General features: G+C 34.7%; 1 protein-coding gene across 3 annotated transcripts in view; it reads left to right on the top strand.

Annotated features, from left to right (window-relative positions):
* CNTN5 (contactin 5) overlaps positions 1 to 24,352 on the top strand; it is a 611,650-nt gene that overhangs the window by 447,424 nt on the left and 139,874 nt on the right. For all 3 annotated transcript variants that reach the window (XM_066544731.1, XM_066544730.1, XM_066544732.1), the window contains 2 exons: positions 4,471 to 4,674; positions 19,518 to 19,620. In XM_066544731.1, coding sequence (XP_066400828.1) covers positions 4,471 to 4,674; positions 19,518 to 19,620 — 307 coding nt within the window. The remainder of the gene's footprint in view (positions 1 to 4,470; positions 4,675 to 19,517; positions 19,621 to 24,352) is intronic.

Consider the following 24,352-nt stretch of genomic DNA (forward strand, 5'->3'; position numbering starts at 1 on the left):
GATAAATATTTCCTTAGAGTCATCCTCCTGTAAACAAGGTTAGTTATTCATAAAAGGAACTATCAGTTTTGCAGTTACCAAAATGACTTATATCATTTTTACACCAAGATATTATATATAAGAGAATATAGCAGCAGAAGACTTTTTCAGCCCAACACATATCAATTTACAACTGTTCTACAATACATAATTTCTCCAACTTTTTATTCTCTTTTTCTGTTTGTGTTGATGCAAAGTATCTGTGGAAAACTTTCTTTTATGTTGGCAGACAACTGTAATTTCCAGGAAGGGCTCTGCATCCTCTTTGTCATTTTCTCATTGATGTCACATTAAAAATAAAAAGGTGGGCATAAAAATAAAAAAAAAAACCTCAGCACATGGTTTGAAAAGAACTCCAAACTTGTGTAAAATGCAGTGGTTAGTTTTCTCTTTTGTCTTAAACTTATTTTCCCTATTGAAAGCAAATTGTGTACAGCATGGAAAAACCATTTACTAAAGTTTTTCTGAAAAGCAGATGACTTCATAAGGTCCATATCTAAAGTAATTACTTTCTGATTTTAAAGATCTGGTTTGGTTTATTTAGATCTTAGTAGCTCTGACTTTTAGCTTAAAAATTTCTTGAAGGTTAACATTATTTATCTATCAGGCTTGAGGTGCACCTCTGGAGTTCAATATCCCATTGAAAAATAATACAGTGACAGTTGTATTTGTGCTTGGCCAAATGATACTGGTTCTAAAATCTTGTAACATAAACCATTATAGGAAAATTCAGGCTTGAAGTTCAGTAAAAACTGCAGTGAACTGTGCACAAATAGAGCTGGTGTCATCCATTTGGTCTTCAGCTTCTTGCTCTGTAATCCTGAAAGTTCACTCAGCAGTTTACCATTTTGTATGAGTAGGATTTCAGACAATTAAATACCTTTCTTCTTGCAGTTTACATGTGCTCCTGTGCTGAACTCTTGTGGGACTTGTGACATGTAACTTCATCCACCGTTTCAGAATAGTTTATTGTGCCTGTACAGTATGGATTACACATATTTCTACAGAGAGACAGCTATGTTTTAAATGTTGATTCTCCATTATTGTCTTTTTATTAGTTTGTTTTTTTTTTAATATGTCTTTGCAATGAGTATTGGCTTATGCTAAAAACTGACAGTAGAAAAACAAACCAGCAAAACAAAACAGACGCCCAGGTTTTGTACTTGGCCAGCCTTTGCTAGCAATTTTGTTTTTTACAAACTCTAACTTGTAATTTTGCTGGCAGACAAAGTAGAAACAGTCAGAGTCCAAGAATGTGAACAGCAATGCATGATTCATCTTCTTCTTGGGCTACAAATTTAGAAATGTGAGATATTTGCACAATGGATCAATGTCAAGGTACACCCATTTTCCCTTAATTGCAGTCATTCTGTGAACACCCTTTTGTGAAATCACTTCTGCAAGATCATCCATCTACTTCTGTCAGCTAAAAACTGTGGGGTCCCCAGATCCCAAGCCAGCTGTGGTTGTTTCTGACTGGTCTGCAACATTTTCCTGTGATATTTCCACTGAAACCTATGCATAGTGTATGGACATGACCCTCAAAATTTTATTTAAGAATCTGCTGAACTCATTAACCAGGTTTAACAGGAGAAAAAAAATTCATGAAGTGTCTAAGGGACTTTTCACCTGCAAAGGAGACCAAGAATTCCAGCTGCATTCCAGATATGAGCATTCAGATGCCTTCTTCAGGTATTTTAAAGGGTATTCTTCGGGTTTTGCTTTTTAGAAATGAAAAATAGGAGCAATTCTTTCGATGTCAATGGGCTGACAAGAATCAAGTAAACTGCTAACACTTTCTTCTGGACTTAAGAGTTTGGCTCCTGGCTGGAATACAGATGTTCTAGGTGTGCATTTAAAAAAAAAAAAAAAAAAAAAAGGTCTTAACCACAGCTCTGTAGCATAAATGCTTTGAGTTTCAGGTTTGGCAGGAGTTCTGTTACATTTTTTTGTCACAGTACACTATGCCAGTCCACATTCATCCATCACGCCATATTTAACAGCAAAAATAATTAAGAAAGTGACAAAATGACAGTATCCCCCTGGATTCAGCACCGGCAAAGACTAAGTATTTTATTTCCTTAGAGGCACAAAAATTTATTGCCTGAAATCTGTTCTTTAGTATTAATTCTAATTAATAAATGAAGAATTAATGCTAAGTGGTTTTAGGCTATGAATGGAGAAAATTCTCTTCTGTGTGAACTGCCAGTGAACCCACACTGATGACTGTTTTGGATTTGCTTTGAACTACTTTTAAACCAGAGCAATTAGTGAGACTGATTACTTTCCATTTGAATTGGTAACAGGTCTTCGGTTAAAGCCTGTGTATTTTCCTTGAACTTGTGTATTCATCATCATTTTGTAGAATTTTGTACTGCCATGAATCATTTTTTGCCAGATAAAGCATTATGGCAAAATGTGGTAATAAAATTTTCCAAGACATATTTGGGGCATTATTAGTATTTTGCCTGAAACATAACAGAAGAGGAAGGAAAATCTGAACACTTAGAGAACTCTCTGAGAGCTCTTAATTCCTTAGAGTCCTATGTAGCCACCAGAATTACTAATAAATCTAGAAAAGATTTTAGTAAAAGTCAATGTGTGCAGTTTAAGTCCCCATTTTGAGATTTTGAGGCAGTCTTCCGCCCCTGTCAGCTAAGTGTGTTCAGTCCTTTAACACAGCATTTTTACATTGATACCACCAGAGTTTTTTTTAGGAGAATTTTCATCTAATTTCAAAATAAGAGTAAGCCTCCTAAAAATTGATTCAGAAGATACTGCATCTTATTAGCACTATATGCACTGTTTGCTTATATTGGTTGAAAAAGCAGCCATTGTGCTTCTTTGTTCCTTTCTCACCACGGCATCAGGGGACAGTACAACACAAGGATAGAAAGGACAAATCAGTTGGAATTTCTAATTCTCTCCATATTTTTATAGTCAAAGTGCATGCCTGGTTAAGATGTAATATGTTTTACACTTATACCAGTTCTTCTCCTATCATTAAAAGAAAACCAAACAGCAAAATTTAAATTTTGAGGTGTTTCCTCTCACCCCTTTGACTCTTTTATTTTCGACTAGCTTTATATCAAAAAACGATTTTGACTTCATGGGGATGAAAGTATGAGAAAACCAGACTGACATGCTTGAAATTACTGTCTTCCTGTTGCTGCTGAAGATGAGTAGTCACACAAGAAATTTCGGTTTAAAAGCTTGAAATTTGTTATACCAGTGGAGCAGTTAGCATCTTGGAGCAGTAGTGGGGACTTTACATTCCTGGACTAACTTCAGCTTTTCTCATTTTGAAGCCAGGTTTCTGAAGGCTACAGGAGGGAGATTAGGGAACAAATAACCTTTCATCAGATGTGCCAGTTTAAGTAGTGAGCAATATTTTTTTCAAGTGTGAAGAAAGAATTAAACAATGTAAAATAAGCTCAAAAGGAGAACAACGTGTAAAGAAGTGTACATAGGGTTAAGGCTTTAAAGCAGAGTTGGTGAAACTCCACATGAATAGCAGGATATTCCCTGCAAGGAATATCCTGCTAAATCAGAATCTCATTAACTTTACTGATACTTCTAATTCTGAGGCATAAATGAATCTAGGTTTTTATTAAATCATGATATAATCTCATACAGAATAATAGGAAATAACTTTTTTTTTCCCTCAACAAATTATTATGAGTATAAAGGGAAAAGTATATAATATTCAGGTAAATAGAATAGATGATTCATGGGATAAAAATAAGAACCAAGGGAATGGATTTAACTGCTATTTTTAAAAGTCAATGATTTGTTGGTAGTTTTGGTTTAAGAAATTATTCATTGATCATAGGGATTTAAGCTGCATAAAGGAAAGGTTAAGAAATTCTTCAATGAAGCAGATGTAAAAGATAGAACTATAAAGCAGTAATATTGCCAACAAGGTATGTAGAGCAGTTACTACAATCTAGTGACTTTAAAAACAAACATTCAGAATGAAACCTGTTTATACACATACATTTGCAGAAGTCATCCATAGCTCTGCAGGAATCATCTTGATATATTTCCCTGCAAATCTGACCTAGTAGAGAAAATAATTCTTTGGCTATTATTATTGGTTTGGCCCAAAAGACTACAAAAGGGATTTATTTAATATCTTATTGCTGTTTTCTGAGTCTGATGAATAAATTAATTATTTCACCTGAACTCATTCTGCCTTCACAAGGAACTTGTGGATTCAATATTTATGCTATTTTCAAATTCCCAAGGGGAGAAAAAAATATCCTCTTGAATTCTAAACCAAACAAATTAAAAGTTTTTAACATCTTTAACTTTTTCTCCCCATAGATTATTGAAATAAAGCTAATGAACATTAATTTAGTGTATCTATTAACATGACACAGTATTTTTTCTGCAATTACTTTATCTCATTTTCTTTCTGTGTTCTTTTAGAGATCATCTATAGCTGGGTATTTAATGAATTCCCATCTTTTGTGGCAGAAGACAGCAGGCGTTTCATCTCTCAGGAGACAGGCAATCTCTACATATCCAAGGTGCAAACATCCGATGTTGGCAGCTACATATGCCTGGTGAAAAACACAGTGACAAACGCCAGAGTTTTGAGTCCTCCTACGCCTCTGACACTGAGAAATGATGGTAAGAAAGCATTGTTTCTGGCTACTACGTGGAAAAAAAAACTAAATGAAAATACTCTAATTAATTTAAGAAACATGATCTTATTATTTTTCAGTATATGCATGCATTTTCCATAGAAAATGGCAAAGGGAAGTTGTTCATGGAGTCAATATCTTTTAGAACATCCAGACCTTGTGAGAGTATTTAGATCTGCAAAGGCTGAAGTGCAAACTGACACCTCTTGGTGTATTTTGTTTAGTACAGTTACTCCACCTTGCTCTTTTGATGTTCTGTCACTGAGAGAAGCACATCTCCTTTATAGGCAATGTCTGTTTCCTTAGGGCTCAGTTCAGTTGCCTCAACCCAGGTGGCTACTGCCACACTGATGCTCTCAGGCACCTGAGATATCCACCGGGGACTGGCAAATGTCACATGGGGCATACAGACTGGCTGCAAGATGCCAGGAGATTATTCATATATTGGTCTCTGTGGTTAAAGACAATACAAAAAAGTTTCCCTAAATACCCTGCCAGCAAAAGGAGGAGAATCTTCATTCTTTTCTGGGTGTAGAATATGCCGTAGTGTCAGAGGATGACAAAAAGTCTGAGATAGTGCCTTCTGTGCCTCAATCTTAACACCAAAAGCAGTAGTACTCAAGATACCTAACTCCTAGAGCTGGAAGTTAGGGATGAGGATCTGAGTGATACCTCCATAATCCAGGAGGGAATGGTTGGTGATCTGCTGTGCCAATTAGATATCCACAAGTCTATGGGCTGGGATGGGATGCACCCAACAGGGAGATGGTGAAAGAGTCCACCAAGCTTCTCTCAATTATTTACCAACAGTCCTGGTTATCTAGAAAAGTCCCAGTTGACTGGAAAATAGCAAATATGAGGCCCATCTTACAAGAAGAATCAGAAGGATGATCCAAGTTCTGGATTCTGCATTTGGGCCACAACAGTCCCAGGCAGTGCTATAGGCTGGGAGCAGAGCGAATGCAAAGCTGACCAGCAGAAAAGGACCTGGGGGTGCTGGCAAACAGCAGCTGAACATGATCCAGTGTGCACCCAGGTGGCCAAGAAGGCCAATGGCATCCTGGCCTGGATCAGCAATGGTGTGGCCAGCAGGAGCAGGGCAGGGACTGATTGTCCTGCTGTACTCGGCACTGGTGAGGCCACATCTCAAGTATGTGTCCTGTTCTGGGCCTCTCTGTTGAAAAGAGGGTATTGAGGGGCTGGAGTGAGTCCAGAGAAGGGCAGTCAAGCTGCTAGAGGTGTAGAAAACACGTCTGATGAGGGGTGGCTGAGGGAGCAGGGGTTGTTTAGCCTGGAGAAAAGGAGGCTTGGGGGAGGCTTTATCACTCTCTACAACTGCCCTAAAGGAGCTTGCAGAAACATGGTGTCAATCTCTGCCATGTCTCAAAGTAACAGAGAAAATGGCTGATATTTTCCTTCTTTCCAAGATGTTCTACTTTTGATTATGCTTTCTAGTTCCTCACAACAATTCAGCTCATGTGAATCCACACATGCATAAATCAAAGAGAGAAAGAGAGAGAAACTTTTGAGAGCTTTCTTTTATCTTGCTTATAACTTTTTCTCGAACAAATATTAGTCCTATGCTACAAACACGTTACAAAATCTGGATTTAAACACAGATGACTTAGTTTAATAGAGTAAATTTAAAATATGTTCACCAATTAGAATGGAATTAAGTTAATGTTTTTTCATCGTAGCAAATTTCCTTCTGCATAACACGTAGCCTCTGCAGCAAAAAGCTGCTCTTTTAATTTATCACTTCCTATTTTCTTTTGCTGGTTTAGTACCTATGTTAATTATTGAGTTTCAGGTGTTTGTTTAATTTTACTGACTTAACATTTTGAATCTGTGTATCTTTTTGGTATTCATTTTTTCAAAATTAAAATGCCCAAACATTGACTGCCTTTTTAATCTGTTTGGACTCTGAAAAAAAATAGAATTTCAGTGTCATATTTATTATTAATATCTTATGATATTTATTCTTATGATATTTCTTCATGCTTTTATTTGGTTCTGTCTTCTGCAGAAATTCAGCAGATTAATTATCTATTTTGTACTGATAGTACATAGGTAGAGAACACACTGAAAGAAATTGAGAGAGTAAATAAGGATAAAGGCAGCAGTCTACATCACTGAGCTAAGAAAAAAATCTATGAAGGAAAACTCTGCAGATTTTTTTAAATGTCAAGTGGGTAGTAAATACCAGCCTCCAGCAAATTTTTTGTTTCATGGCTGGCTGTCACACCACTGTGATAATCCAACCTTCTGAACTGTGCTAGAGTATTGGGGAAGTGTTTGCACATAGATGAACAGCTCCTCAGCAATTTCCCAGTCTCCTGACTCATTTTTTCACACACATGAATTTCTACTAGGCTTCCATGCCTTAATTTTAATCTGTTGGTATTTAGGAAAAGCTCCTTTCTTGTTATGGAATTCTTCAGTACTTCTCAGTAAATTGGTTGCTTTCCTGTATGACTGAGCAAGTTTCTCAGTGAAGAAACCTCAACTTTCTACCTAACCTTACAGTCCCCATAAACGTACCTTGAAAAAAATTGTTAAGGAAATTACTGGTTGCTAAATCATAATATTTGGGACATCTGTCTGGTTCCACCTCCCCCACATAATGCAATAATATGGGCCTTTTGAAAAAAAACTGGGAATATAATAAAAAATTTCCATAAATCATACTGTACTTTTTCATTTTCATACAAATGGCCTTAGGTAATACTGCCTCATCCATTGAGAAATATTAAAGGGTCACGACAACCTTTTTAAAGTATGCGTTCATTATGTGCAAAAATACAGAATAACTGTTGAAAAGTAGTGCTGACTAGTTAAAGAAAATTAAAGTAATTTATGAAGAAAGAAACTGCTGTGAATAGACTCCAAGAGGGAAGTGAGAATTTAATAATGGCATTAAAACAAACATTAAATTACCTGAAAATATACTCAATTCTATGTTTGCTGAGTTGTGTTATATATTTTTAAATATGGCTTTTTAATCTTTTCTTTGTCATAAAATTACTTGAATTACTTTTCAAATACTCCCTTAGGTTTAAAAATAATACATCTTTCTGAGTTCCAATGGTTGGCATCACAACTGACATTACCCTAAGCAGTCAGCACATTTCCTAGAAACCACAGGAAGAGCTTGTAGTTTTAAACAGCTTTTACAAATAGCTCTATATAAATAAAACAATTTATATAGCCTGTATTCTCCAAACATATATATCATTAACTCCAAAGTACTCTAATTGATTTATTTATCATCATTCTTAGATTTTGATGTATATAGAGTACCTATGCCCAGGGGACTAGAGAGCTTGTGACAAAGAGCACTTCAATGAAAACACTGGTCTCTATTTATCTATTAGAACGAAATGGAATAATATCAAGGCATTCTGTCAAACTCTGAAAGATTGTAAGAACTTACTGGGATTTTATTAATCTTTTATTTCTTCTGTGATGTGTCTCAAAGGAGAGCTTAGCTGCTTGATATGAAGCAAATTAAATAAAAACATCAAGAAATCCTTCAATGGATTCTGAATAAAATGAATACCTCATTTGTTCAGATATCCTTGAGAATAAGTCATTTCATATAATTCAATTTCACTTCAAGCTGGGTTATAAAAACACCCTAAAATTTTGAGGAGAGACAAAGTTTTAGGAGGAAATAAAAGAATATGCATCATTTCATTAACTGCCTCTTAATGCATTACAAACTTTGAGGAAATATTTGATAACTGTTTATGAATAATAAACAGCTTTGTTAAATTGTATCTTCACAGGCTTGGATGCTGATTGGGAGCAGTAAATTATTTTCACTCATAAAAACATCTGAAAGTTTTTTCAAATTAAGGAAATAGAAATCTAGGGAGTATAAACATTTGATTTTCAGCGCATAAGAGTTATTTCAAGTTCACACATTTTTATTCCAGTTTTTCTTACATTTTTATCCTTCTTATTCTTTGGGAAATATGTTAACTTTAACATTATTACTGTACAGTAGTAAATTATGTAATTCTTCATTTTAGCTCTGTGCAGAAACTGCATATTAGCTTTGCTATGGTGAAATTTCTGAAGTTAAAAAAAAACCAAACCAAAAAACAAAAAAAACAATAAACATGGACAATTTCAGACACCAGAGGATAATTTCTACTACGTTTCATTAGAGCAAATTAGTTTAACCTCCAGATGTTGGTAGTCTGACCAGACATATTTTCATGTAACTGACTTTCAGATTTTTTCCATGTCTTCATAATCTGCGAAGCAGTGAACTGAATTTTGTCTCTCCTCACTCTATTGATTAATGCAATGTGATTAATAGTCTCACATAATGATAGAACATATAGATATCAAGGTATTAAGGATGCTAATTTCTAATTTTCCATGAAGAAATATGGTCTGCATCTGCTTTTTGAGGTTAAACTCTGGGATATGTTGCTTGAACAACAAGCAACAATTGGTTATCTAAAGATCTCTTTACCAACGTTACATAAAATTTGGAAGAAATCATACCAATTCCCCAATAGAAATCAAGCAATAAAAAATGCCCAGTGTAGCATAATAAGGTAATAAATAAAGATAGAACAAAATTTGCAGTTTCACAGACATAGCTGTACCCATCCCAGAAGAATGCTGACAGTTGTTAATTAACTGATACCTAGAATTTTTTTAAATTACCTAAAGATGAACTGTAATGATTTTGACCTATCATTCTTTGCCCTTCTCTGTTTTTTATTTTTAATTTTTTTTTCAACTTTTATTAGTGGTTTTTGTCATCTAATGGGGTTATTCATATGGAGCTGAATTCTAGAAAACTACAACGAGCACCTGAATTTTAACAGGGGTTCAAAATACATATTCAGCTGTGACTTAATTCTGCTATGTTTTATGGATTTTCCAGTCATATAGGCTTCCTCTTTCAAGTGGGTTATATTGCAAGGTTTTGCAATAACATTTTGTATTTTAATTGTGTCCATAAAAACTGTATAGTGACTGTAAGAACTTTTCTTACTCAGTACTCCAGGGCAGGAATCAAACCTTACATAATCCTGCTTTGATTTTTTTTTTTTTTTTTTTTTTTTTTTTTTTTTTTTTTTTTTTTTTTTTAAGCAGAGACAAACTGTCTGGGCAAAAATCAAGTTTGCCCTTTAGTGGTATACAGAGATTAATAGCACTGACAGAGACATGAATGTATGCAAGGTTTGCTCCAGGGGAAGGTTGATAAAATGGCAATGTCCCTGGACAGCCATTGCCTGGTGGTAAATATATTTTCCTGTAAAACTGTAGTGAGGTATTTTAATGTTGGGTCACACTGGAAACTGAAAATAAAAGTCTTCCTACAATCTCTGCTTTACTCTACTGAAAGTGTATCCTGCATGGGTTACAGGTATTCTGTACTTGGTTTTTTTTTTTGTTCTGCTCTTCTGCCCAGGTCCTCCTGCACTGTTGTCAAAATAATAGGATGAAAATCAGGATTAAGAAATGTCAGTGTAGTCTTATTTTAATTTTTAAAAAGATAAAAGAAGACCATAGATATAATAGGATGAGGGAAGGTTGTTGGTTTTTTTTGAGGTTTTCTTATTTCCAAAATATTAACTTTTTCTTTTTATTTATTTATTTATTTATTTAGAAAGTCTGTTCCAGTTAGCAGGAATGGTTCTTAACCTATAGGCAAGAAAATCTATAGGTAGGCAGAGAATTTTATAGAGGGCTTTTATACAATAAACCTCCTACAGAGTGGTTTATAGGAATTGTAGAATAGTTGAAGAACACTCTCAAACAGAACACAACAGTTCAAAGACACTATTTGTAAAATATTTAATCTGAAAGAGTAGAGAGACAAAATAACTTGGGATGGTCTTTTGACAATGTAAAAGGGCTGAGCCCTGGGATCCATGGGGTTATTGCAGGAGGAAAACAGGAAAAGGTTGGAAAAAGATTATGTCCCAGGATTCAGTGTAGAGCAAGAACTCTTTCACTGCAAAAGTTTGAATGGAGTTTAGTCTGCTTTTGAGTTCAGTTAAGGTAACTTTACAGGACTCGTAATAGCTAAGTCTTCCCATTGGTATATAGAAACGCTGTATGCTGGAAATTCAGTGGTTGCTTTTCTAAATTAGCTAAAAACCTCAAGATTCTAGACATGTAGAGTCTTGCACATCTTCTGCACTTATGTTTTCTTGTTTCACTCCTTCTCCTTATGATTTTTGAAACTTCCACAAAGAGTTAACTGATCCATATACAGAATATACAAAGTCTAAAATTACTGAACTTGAAAAAAATGTTCCTCTAAATTTGTCAGGATTAGGAATGGTGTTGCATTGAACTATAACTATTAAGATTTCAGACAGAAGTATGTTGTTAATATTTTAATTCTTGGTGACTAAATTCAAATTTGTGCAAATTGATAATGGAAATAACCTTTATATCTGTAGATGGCTTCAGAGTATGAAGAATGGTCCTGAATGTTATGTAACTTAGTGTCTCAGGATCTTAGATACAAATTTACCAGTGACTGCTGCTTTGCAGTCAGAGACTATGGCATAATATTCAAATTTAAATTACTTGTCAGTTTGGAATTCTATTCAGAGTAGCAAAATAATTTGATTATGAACAGCAGGAGTTTTACTCGAAGTAAAAACTGCAGGAAGTAGGTAACAGGATGATTTGTTTCTATTGGGTCTAAAACAATGGGTATTTTAATACTTGTTTTTGAGGATATTGAGGAAATCATAGGTTCTTTGTTTTACATGGTTATATGAGCAGTCTTAATTGAAAAAAAAATTGAGAAAAAAATTTTAAAAATTGAGAAAAAAATTTAAAAAAATTAAATATTCCTTATTTAGGAAGCTTTTCTCAGTTTATTGAGATACAATGAATATTAGAGCAACGCTATTATGTGCAGTAGTTTTCTAATTGGTCAGAAGAGAGGGAAATACTCTGCACATCACAATAGTTTTGACACTTCTGGCACCTAGTTGGAAAGGGAATATTTTGTTTTCATTCTGTAAAGCAACTTTGCAGGTTGCAAGGAAAAAAGAATTAAACTTAAGGTCATATTTGAAGTACAAACAATTATGTCATTTCCTATAGGAAAAGTGAGATTCCTAGAGAACTTTCATCAGGAAGATAATTACAAACCTCATAGAAATTAGATATTTCTCCTAATCACTCAGATTAAATAAGATTTCCCAGGTTTCTGAATATCTTTTGTGAACCTGTCCTGGATGAATATCAGGCAATTGGAAAGGAGAAACAATAAACATTGGCCAGTGATGCCTAAAAGAAATCTGCCATATATTTATTGTGCCAAATTCAATGTAATCTCATTCCCTGTAAAAACAAAATGGAACAAAATCCCCTATGATTTGGTTTTCATTGAGCTAGGCCTCCCAGGCAAGATGTTGACTATGTAGTGAGTCCATTTTTTTTCTTGATGTGTATGGCTGATAGGAAAAATTATCTAATGATAATTCACGTACCTAATGAGTGAAAATAATCAGGTTTTCGTGTTTAGATACAATCTGCACATGCACAAATCTTCATATTGGAGTGTTGTGTGCAAGCCACTCACATGTCCTCACTCATCTCTGAATGTCCAAAGCATGAAGCTTGGTTTCATCCAATACCAGATGTGCTGGATTTAGAAGGAGAATTTAGATGCCATTTTACAAATATGTGGGAAACTGGTGAAGTCTAGCTTATTCCTCACTAAAGACTTTTCTACACAGAAAAAGACTGCAGACTTGGTCATAGTCTGCTCAACATCTTCAAACACAGGTGAACAGAAGTCTCTGTAGCCCAGTCTGTACACTAGAAATTTTGGTCTCTCATTTGAAGAATTAGATAATATACCAATATTTCCCTCATTGCTTATTCTGAGACTATCTCATTGCTTTTGTGTTTTTAGAGTTTGGACTCGGTTCCTTTTATTTTATTCATAAAACATATGTTTTCAACTGAAAATTAAGTGCTTTTGTTGTTTTTGATGTTTAAGAGAGGCAGAAAGCTTTGGATGTATGACATAAATACATTTAAGAGTTGTTAATAATGATATATTTCAAGATAGTAATACAATTTCTAGAAAGGGCTTTCCAGAGTTCAGAGTTCAGTGTAACTGATAAACTAGTGAAATCAAGTATGAGTAAAATAGGGAAGATAAAGTGGTGAGAGTAAACTTATGTTTAAACTTTAAACACTTTATTCTGCTATATGTGACTTTCTTTCACATTTATTCCTCTAAAATTAGGAATACATGAACATCTTATCCCTTAATTTCAAGGTAGAGTTTATACCCTTCTTGTGTTGTATTCATTATATTTTTTCTAGACACTGAATTACCAATTTTTCTTTCATATTAGGATGTATACCAGTAAAGACCCCTTTGCATCCAGTGACATGCAATAGGATTTGCTCTCTAACATGCAAAACAATGATGGCACTTTAGTATTAACTCAGTTTAGTGCTTAGTTCAGTGCATTGCAGAATGCAATTTCACATGAGCATTTTCAGGGCTTCTCAAATGATAAATTTATAGCTCAAACCTGGCTGAGAAACATTTAAGTGGAAGGAATGCCGTGGACTGTTACCTTAAAACAACAATTCCACAGTAAAGTTCTAGGGATTTACAGTAGTCATTGGTCCTTTAGAATGAGATTAATAGCAGGTGAGTCAATAAATTCTTCCCAGTTCATTTAAAATCTCTGCTGCAGACCAGAGACAATGGTGGGTATCATTATTATACTTGAATTAATTCAGTTTGTGCTGTCAATTTTCTGTCATTGTAAATGTGCGTACTCAAGGCTCTCCCAAACAAATTTCTGGAGACATTTAACAGTGCAGGTCTTCGGGGAAAGTGCTAAATATTCATTTGCTACAAAGGGACCCATACCTTAGACAACCTTAATTTTCATCCCAGGTTTAGATACAAAAAGAAATTATGCATGAACATTCTGTAAGCAAGTTCTTAGGCAAAATTTTCTTGGGTTTAGATACATATTCACGCAACAGGTCATCATTACAATGTGGTAAGATGCTCAACTTTTGATCTGTAAAATTATTAAAAAATTCTTATGCAGCAGGATGAGTTTATTACGCCTCAAGAGGTTTCCCAGAAACTGAGAGGAAGATGCAAACTAGTAAGAATCCAAATTAAATTTGTCTTTAGAGCTTTATTCAGGATATTAGAAAACCATGTTAACATTCCTGCACCACCTGATTAAGACTGCGGACTTCTTTGTGCAAACCTCTCAGATGAGCATTCTTGGTCACAGAGCTGGGAGGGTTTTACCATTTGTTAACAAAATAATGGCAAGTATCAATCCATGCCTAATTTTTCTCCTGGGTACAGGAAATATTTGGCTTTCATTTTCTCCTGAGCATTCTGATGATGTTTAGCCAGCAATCTTAGAATATTTTCTATCTACTGTCTTAAATGTTTATCAGCCACTTATTTAAGCACGGCCTGTAACCTGTTCCATTCAAAATTAGGCCCAATTGGAAGTTAAAGAGCTATTAGTGAAAGAGTATGTAATAAACACAAATCACTTTAGCTGAAAGGATTTAAGGAGCCTTCATGTTTTGGGACATGCAAGAGGGTAGTTAATATCTGGAAGATTAATGAAAGAAGCATCAGCCTCTACACATCTGAATAAGAGGATGGGTCATGGTTTCTCAGCAGTCAGATTCTTTTTGGCCCCATGAAGGAAAAAAATTCTTATTGTATGAATACTGTGGTTTTTCCACACTCTTCCTCTGAGGTTGTATAAGGCATGGATTGGCAGGATAAATGAAGAGGTTGAGCAGTCCTTTGCAAAGCAATAATGTCTGATATCCTGTCTGTAGCTCTTTCTCTTGCTCTTAGCTGAAAGGACTGAAAATCAGAAAGTGATCGTTCCTCTTTATTCCATTCTCCATTCCATTAAATGGCCCCTAGTGGATAAAGTAAAGAATTTTAGCTGCAGTAATATCTTTAAACGTCTGAAATTTTATTACTTCTATTCCTGTAATATGTAAGTGCCTCAAAATCAATATTTATCACATTTTTATGTAATCTCTTTTTTTTAATACAAAAATGAAATGCAGATATTATAGCTTTGTGTTTGTAAGACATTGAGTAGCAGAGTGTAGGACTCAAGTCACAGATTTACAGTAAAGTTGAAAGAAAAAACTTGTTAAATAAAACCTCATAAAAATTAAACCTGATTTTCTGAATACTTTTTTTCTGTATTTAGGTTGGAGAATAATTACTTTGTGATAACTGTATCATTGTAAAAAAAAATCTGAAGGAAAGATCTCTTCTATAAATATTGAGGTCCCTTTCTGGCTGGGTGACTAACAAGACATTGATTCTATCAAATCTGTGCCTGTGTTAACTGTTAACTCCAAGGTTAAACTTTGTCCTGTGATATGCTTAATCCTTTAAATCAGTGTCTTCTTTGTAGTCAGAGGCAGAACAAAGAGGTTATTAGTTTTTAAATCTCCCCCAGCCAAGAAGACCCTGCCTGAGAGGGCAGAGACCCAAACACTGGAAAATTTAAGACGGAATGACATATTTCAGAGTGAAGGCCAGGGATAAGATTTACTTTAAGAAATAAAGTTTGCCTTTTAAACCCAATTCTAATCCCAGACCAAATTTCAAGATATGGTGAACTAGATTTATTTTGAAGAGATATGTTTGATATCAGTCACAAATTCAGTACTTTTATACCCAGATCCAAACTCAGGTGAACAAGTTTAGGAAATAGGGAGTCTAGCAAACTAAGTAATTAGCATTAAAAATAATGAATTATTAGGGTCAGACCTTGAAAGGTAAAGGATTTTCAGAAAGTTTTTTTTTTTTTCATAGGAAGGCAGAGGCCAGCAGCATTGAGAAAAACATCCTTTTGCTCTGTAGTACCCAAACCACGTGAGCTCTGTGATTTGTTAGCCACTTGAAAATCATATATTATGTTTTTATTCTCTGCTGATCAGTTTTATTTATTGTTAAATTTCATGTTTGATAACTGGGTATAAAAAATGACTGAGGATTTTTTATAGCCCTAGCCAAACCTCTGTAAGAGAGTCATGTATATAAGTCTGAGAGAGATTGATTCCAGTACGCATAGCTCAAAAACTGAAAATTTCTTAAAAGTTCAGCTTCATTTTAGCATCTAATACAAATGAACAAAAATCTTTATGAAAATGCAGGTGATGATTGTTTTGCCATCCCTGACTCATTGTGACCAAAACAAAAGCTAGAAAGCTAAAGAGCCTAGAGGCACCACAGCCATAGCAGAGCAATTATAGTGTAATATGGGAAGGTAAGGCCTTAACAATTCCCTTAATATCTATGCAACTGTAATGGCCTTCATGGTCTCAAAGATCATAAATAATAAGGATGAAAAATATCCCTCTGCAATAATAGACTTTTGCTTCCTAATTTTCATAGGGACACCAAGCAATTGCTCAGTAATTTTTATACATTTCCTGCCAATTGCTGCAGGCATGTCTCTTGCTAGGGTAGCAATAACCTAGAAGAACAGGATGTGGTGCAAAGCATCAGTCAATCAGCATTTCATTAAGAGGATGAAATGATGGCATGACATGTAAAGAGCATTCAGTACGTGTACAGATTGTACTCACTAAAGGGATTTAATGTAAGTTAAAAACATAAGATCTGAATGATAATATTGTCCCTCAGATGGGAACAGATGTACTCTATTATTTTAAAGGCAAGAATAATTTAATCCTATTGTAAATTCTGTTTTTATTCAGGGCTAAAAAAGCAAGTGCTGAATACTATGTAACAACTCAACACAATTAGTTTCCAGAACAAAGCCTTACCCAAAAGCAAAACCACACCATATTTAATTTCATTGAAGCACAAAACCTGTCAGTGAGCATGAACAGTCAGCAGGTGTCAGAGATTTAAAAGAAACACCTTGGGAATATAAGGCTCCATCATAAAACCTAAAGGAGCTATTTTCAGCAGAATTCTCTACAAGGGAACATAGTAGATTCCTCTATCAGGACTGATGCTCTTGCAATTGAAGATTATATAGAAGAAATTTTAGAGGAAATATTGACACTACAAATAATAACAAGGTCCCAAGGCCCAACTTCTGTATGGGAGGAAGCAGGATGTACTATTTTCCTTCACTGATGCTTAGGACTAGAACGAAGGTTGGTAGAAAAGGTGGGGTTTTTTTCAAAAAAAGGGACTCGTAAGAACATCTGAGGCATGACAGACCACTAGATCTGACTTCTGTGTCAAGTGTGTTGATAGAAAATACATAAAGGGTATGATCATTAGGATTGCATTCAGCACATTGTCATACAGTAGTCTTACCACACAGTCATGTACCAGCAACACAAATTTTGACCAGGGAAATTGTGCTTCTGTCTGTAAACAGCTTTCCTAAAGAGTCTGAGAGAATATGAACAGAAATGGCCAAGCTGCTTGCATTTCACATAGTTCTTTACAGGGTCACCCATTAAAGGCTGTTGAGGAAACTAAATTGTTAGAGGGACTGAAGTACAGCCCTATTTTCAATTAAAAATATATTAGAAAAAATCTATTGTATAGTACCTAAACTGTTTGGAGAACTGAGAGATTGTCAGTAAGGACTTATCTGGGACTTCACTATTCAACACATAAACTATCTGGAAGAAAAATGAACAGAAAAGTAATAATACTTTATTAGATATTATCAGTAAAGACATTATGATGCCACAGTGTATGAGCATCAGTTCAAGTACAAAAAAGCAAATAGAACTGAATTTTGTAAAAAACCCAAAAAACTCCAAGGAAATAAATAGTGTGATAGAAAGATCTACATTTTCATTATTGTTGTGCAGTTCTCACCTTCACATCTCCAAGTGAGAGAATGGAATTTGAAGAGGTGCCACATGGGCACTAGGAATGTTTATTAAAGATTCTTTTTAAGGAAGGTTTAATGGTCTGGGGTTTTTCAGTCTGATAAAGACATATTTGAAAGGAGATATGGTAGATATCCTGTAAAACCATGTAATTGGTTAACTGAGATAAATCAGAAACTAGTATTCATAGTCGCAAAAAAATCAGAAAAGAGTAAACAAAGTTACAAGGAGTGTAACTAAATTATAAATTTATTGATGTCTTACAGTCCAGTGGGAATGCATTTTTATTATATATTATACTAGCAATCACTTCAGTCTATGCTAAGGAAAATTTTAATTGACTACCATTTTTTGATGGCCTGGCTTTATTTTAATACCCAGGACACCCAGGACATGGGGGTTTTTTCTATTAAAAAAAGAGGGTTCATAAAGCAATGTCAAAACACTGATTTAGTCCTCTCTTGGAGGAAATGGGTCAGTATTGCTAGCCCACATAATACTTGCAGGATAATTTTTTTACAAAGAAATCTGCTACCTATAGAATTATTCATAGAAATACATTATTTGAAATAAGAGCATTTAATGCTTTCTTTTTCTGTCATTTGATTCACTTATGAGACACATTTAGATTTTCTAATTAGACTTAAGCCCCTGATGAAACATTCAAATGTATATATGTTCAGACTTCCTCCAGAACCAAGGTTCTTCAGGGGCCTGAGTGACAGTGGGAAAATGAGAGCACAGCCTCACTGGAAACTCCTGAGCCCCACAAGGAACATTTGAAGGCTAGGAATATATGTTTTACAATTTCAGTCTTATGTACTGTGTTTTGCTCTAGCAGGTTGTGGGTTGTTTTTTCATCCATCTCTGCCAACTGTTATTCTCTCAGCTGTAAATCTTGTACTCCTCTACTTCCATGTTTCTTCTTACGCTCATTTCTTTTCTTTCTCACATCTCTTTTCTCTCTGGCATTTTCATCTCTTGTTCCTATTTGCTTGCTTTAGAGTTTTTTGGAGAATCTTGACTGATTTTATAGATTTAGATTTGTCTTGTTGCTATTTTTTCAATAAGTCAGATTTTATTCCATTTTCCTCATCTAAAAATCTGAGCCACTCTTACTTTTTTAAATAAAGCCTTTTGCTCCTGAATATTTCTTTCCCCCATAGCCCAAATTCCATCTAACCAAATACAGCTGTTAGGGTCATATTATTCTCCTTCCATGTTGATTATATTTTCTCCGAGTGGCATTAAACACAAATTTCTCATCACACCTTAAAAGACATAGCTCCATTTCCTTACTGATTTCTCATTTCCTAAGCTGCTGTGATTCTCCAAAGCTGTCAATCACTCTACACCAAATCTGAGATAACTTTATTGATTTCCATTTTTATATTTTCCCATTCCTGAATGTTTTCCCATTTCCTAGAATTCTATCTTACAGTACTTAAAGCGTTGTCCTGAAAAAAAATCTTCTTCCAAATTAAAAGTTTCACTGAAAATCACATAACTGAAATTTTCATGTCTACATATCTGTGTTTGTATCTGTGTATACAAATGCTCCTACACAATCTGAGGGTTTTTCCCTCAGCTTAGAAGGTCCTCAGTCAAACACAACGTGATACGTTGATTTATTTGTCTAATTGTGAATGTGCTGGTAAACAAAGATTTGGTCCATGAAAAGTCTCACTCCTCTATTGATTCCCCATTTTAATCTTTGAACATTTAAATATTAACACAAGTTTCAAAAAATAAATCTTTTTTTAAAGCTCAATGTTGTGCTGCTGGCAAACTGAAGAGCATTTTAGTATATATATACTGCACCTGAGCACAGCACATCAGGTCAAGTGAGGCTATCTCCATCACTTACCAACTTTATTGCTGGGTAGATTCAAAAAGCAAGCCACGGGTCTTTCTGTGATAATGGAAAACTGATGATATTTCATATTGTAAACATTCTCTATTTTCCAGGTGTGATGGGGGAATATGAACCAAAAATTGAAGTCCATTTTCCTTACACAGTTACAGCTGCAAGGGGAACTACTGTTAAGATGGAGTGTTTTGCACTTGGAAAGTAAGTAAAGATTCTTTCTAATTAGATATCGTTTTTTAAGATGAGACATGCCTGAATTGTGGTTTCACTATTTTGCTGGATTTTTTTTACAGACAGTGCTTACTGCATTCTCAAAATAACCAATTGACTAAGTAGCTAATTATGAACTCCCTGCCCAGCCATTTCTGTGGTCAGGAATTCAGTCAAGTTAACAGTGTCTCTGTCAAAATGAAAAGTACCAATCAAATAAACAAAAAGCAGAAAGGCTTTTTAATTGAAAGTTTTACCAGACTCACACCCATTCATTCACAGGGATACTATAAACCAGTAAATTAGGATTTGTCCTGCAAAAGTGTTGTATTTGGAGAATAAACAAACATTTGTAGAGTTTTCTTCCCTCCCCCATATTAATGATTCATACACAAATGTATAAACCCTAACCCTAACCCTAACCCATGCACAATGTCTTGATCATGTCCTAGCAGATTTTGTGGCAGTGCCCACTCTATAGTTTCTACCTGACCTAATAGTACTAGTACAGAATGGGTGTTTGCTATTCATGTCAAGGGGTTTTTAGATGTTTTTAGAGAAAAGAGTTTAGGGAGAGAAAGGTAAGAGAAACTGAAACTAAAATTTCTTCTTTACAGTATTGAGATTACAGAATATAGGATGAAAATGATAACATTTCAGTTTTGTGGTGGTAGTTACTATTAGTTCCTCAAGTTACTATTATGATTGTTTCCAAGAATAAGGATGGCAATGTTAGTATTCAGACAGACAGAACTAAGAGTAATTTCTAGAGATTTAAGGAGATTCTTTCTTCTTCACATATATGCTGCTAAAAACAAATGTTCCTTCAATGATATTTCTCTAGAGACATTTAAAAAATTATAATGGTTAGGGCTCATTCTAAATACTTCATCAAATTCTGTGTGGTGTGTTGAAAAAAAATCTCACTGTATTGAATTCTTTTCAGCTCATCATGATGTTCTTTTGGACATCTTCCCCTTAGTCTCCAAAGTTATGCTGGTAAATATCATATACCCTGCTTGCTTTTATAGTTCATGGCTTATCAAAAAACAGGCAAGTTCCTTACAGCATGGTCTTGATTAAAAAATAAGGGAAGCATTTGTCTTTGCAACTCCTTTGGAGGAATTGCACAAAACAGTCTGAGAAATACTATATCTTGCATACCAATACTTCTTATTTACCTAATGAGGAACAAAACATAGGAAGATAGGATTTTTAAGACAATAGTCTGTTTTGCTGAGGATCATTCCTCCAGCTTGTTCAGCAGGTCTGGTGTTCCAGAATTACTTTTCAAAGCCTGTCTCTACTACCTGAGAGGACTTTTAAAATGTTTTATAGCCCTTTTGATCTTCATGTGTCACTGGTCACTGGATTTTTCTGTTCAGATTTTTCTCTTAACAGTTCCTCATTACTGACTGGATGATATATGCCTGAAAATTACTCCCTTCTTTTTGTTTTTTCGTGTTTGACAAATACCGAAATGCTCTCAGTGGGCAGGTCAACAGAAATTATACACAAATAATTAAAGAGAAATTCTGACAAAGTTTTTCAGTTGTGTCTATTTAGGTTCAGTGAAGTTGATAAAGAAACAGGACATAGCCAAACCAGTCCAAACAAAAGCAGGGAGACCACAGCCCGCATGGAGGGAGACTATTGCGACAGCAGCTTCCTCAAATTCAGTCCCAACATAAATGTAAGCAGTAGTTTAGAAAAAAATGTGAGACGAGAACTTTTGTAGGGTAGAACTCAAGTCTTATGTTTTACATAGTAAAAATGAGAAAAGAGGTACATGACAGAGGACAGGAAAGCAATAAATGGAGAGATTCCCTGAGATGCTGAAATAAATGAGGAAAAAAGGCTGATGGCTCTAGGCTCTCTCCTGTCAGAAGCACTGCCAAGTCAATAGTTGGCAACGAGACCCTTTTAGACTCTAGGCTATGGTTGAAGAAGTAACCAACATTTTACTTCTTATTTTCTTCATTTTGCTGGAATTAGGTTACAGTTGCTGACAGATTACAAGTCAACTTTCCAGTGAAAAGGAGGTATGACATACATTGTCCTCTGCAGCCATCACTGAAAGGCAACAAACAGACCTACTGATACATTCCACCTTCAGCACTGTGAGATTTAGTAAAATCTCTCAAAAAGATCCAATCACTATTCAAAAAGTAAGGTGAAGATGACAGGAAGGACTTTGATTAGGTTATTTAATCTTTTTTTACTTGGTGCTAATCTTCAATAAAAAAAAAACAAGACCACCTGAGTGACCAAGGAATTTAAGGTTACCTAATAAGACCCCATTTGCTGCTAGAGTAATGGGCAGCTATTTTTACCATGCACATTCCTTATCTTCTTTTCCCAGCCATTAATGCACAATCAAATCAGCTCAGCTGAAATTGCTTTCAATTTGATATGGTAATAATTACATGAATGACATTTCAGGCACCATTTGAAACCTGGGGGCTGAGGTGAGAAGTACAAATGCATCAAATTTCCTATTCATTTTCATAATTTTCTTTTTTTGTCCCCATTTCTTGTTCCTAATTCCCTGTAGAGGTTGTTGCTTGTTACCTTGCCATGGGTCCCATTTGCTAAACTGAAGCAACAACTAATTTGTCCCTTTTTTGTTTAGTATTCAAACTTGATATTTTGAATTCTTATTGAAAATAACCCTGGGTTTATTACAGTCTTAAAACCAATATGCTGCTGCTTTTCTCATGCTTTAATTTAGCTGTCTGAAATACTCTACTCTCTCCACTGTAATTGTGAGAATGACAAATGTCCCAGTGAGATTTCCTGAAGTAGGCATTTGGCAAAAATTCCGGGAAGATCCTCATCTTCAGTTACAGATTAATGATTTATTAATAATGTTTATTTAGCACTGTCAGTCACTATGGCTGAAAGAATTAAATTAATTGAAGCTCTGAAGCTTTTGTCTTCAAACTAAAGTCAAATATCTTAATCACTTCACAGAGATAAATTTTCTGAGAAGGATTTTATTCTGACCCAAGCAATATGGAGCTGATTCAGTTACAAGTGAAAATATTATGTTATTGATGCCACTTACAAACAGACTTTGTAGCTGCTAAAAAATTCAAAGCAATGAAGGAGTGAAATGTCTCAAGATTATCTAATTTGCACTAGATAGAGATTCTTATCATGAGCATCAGTCATTGTCTAAGAAATCACTGCATAAATCAGTGATTTACTGCTGAGGTTTAACAAGACATGAAAAACAGAGGAGCCAAATAAAATTTACTGCATATATATCAGAGTGTGCATATTGCAATTAGTAACCTTTTGTGCTGGATATATATGCTGGCCCAAGGCTGTTTTTTATAGACATATTCACTGCCACATCTACACAACAACTTATGTTTCAGTGACATCTATATTTCATATATGTACCTATATATAGTATACAGATATGTTTTCTGCCACCCATTTAAGTATGTAATTTCTATTATAATACTTGAATTTTCTTTGTTCCCTAACATATCAGGGGATCACGTTTTTCAAAAAACATGCTGAAAAACCACTGGCAACAAGGTATTAACATTTTCCATTTATTTTTAACTTTCCACCATAACAAAAATACTACTTTTTAATTTACAGAATTGCTACATCCTGGTTAGTATTTACAGAAAATGTTGTTAAAATAAATAATTGAAAAGAAAAAGAAAAAAATCTGAATGGAAGAATTCAAAATATCTAAATTAATAAAAATAATTCTAAACAGCAATACGTTAATGTTTGCTTTTGAGTAACAGTTTTCACAGCTTGTGACTTCTCTTATTTAAAAAAACAAGCTTTTTTTTTTGTAAAACTAATAAATGAGCTAGTGGATAATGAGGTTTCTGTTCATAGTCCACATAATCCTGATTTTTTATGTCCATTTCAGTATCAGACCTTAGATTTCTTATGTAAATCAGGAAGACAGATGACCATGTTCTTCAGAGAAGTTCTGGTGGAGAAGATATCATTTTCCTAACTGACATTTTTGCACAAGTTACAGCATTCTTGGCTTTTCCTGCTCCAGAAATGCAACTTTTCAGACACTGCCCTCTGTGACAGCCGGTTGCCATTTTAATTTTCTCACGTGTTACTGACTTTGCTTCCAGGAGCATCTAGAAGCTACTGGTCCATTCTTTAATTTCTTTTTTCATGTACTTTATTCAAAGAAATAATTCTAGTGCCTTCATTTAGCTGCCGACTAAAATGAGATGAAATTAATGCTGTTGATAGGCAAAAGACATCTAAATTCCATCCCCACTATATGACACATTCGTTAATGAAGCACTTCGGTGACAGCCATCCAAGCATCCTTCAGATCTTCCTTACTTATGTCATAAGCAATTTTAGTACTATTATTTTAAATACAAGACTTAAAGGCAGGCATAGATGGAAATATGCTTTTTGTTTTGAAGCCTCAAAATGAACAAGTTTTCGTAGTTTGAGAAATGAAACAGGATTTTTTTGTCCAAGTTGGCATGAAAAACTGTAAGTTCCTGCCCTCTTCAATGGGCCCAGACCCTTGGCCGCAGAGGAAAGCAAGAAAAGTGCAAGTGTCAAAACATCTTTATTTTTTTTCCCTTTATTGTTCTTTCTGGCATATAAACCTAAGTTGTCTTCTTGCTTCTATATGAATAATTCTACTCAAACTCTTTCACACAGATTTTTCAATTTTAAACTGTGTATCATAGACACACCCTACCTGACCCTC

Source organism: Molothrus aeneus, chromosome 2 (assembly GCF_037042795.1).
Source record: "Molothrus aeneus isolate 106 chromosome 2, BPBGC_Maene_1.0, whole genome shotgun sequence".
Classification (NCBI taxonomy): domain Eukaryota; kingdom Metazoa; phylum Chordata; class Aves; order Passeriformes; family Icteridae; genus Molothrus; species Molothrus aeneus.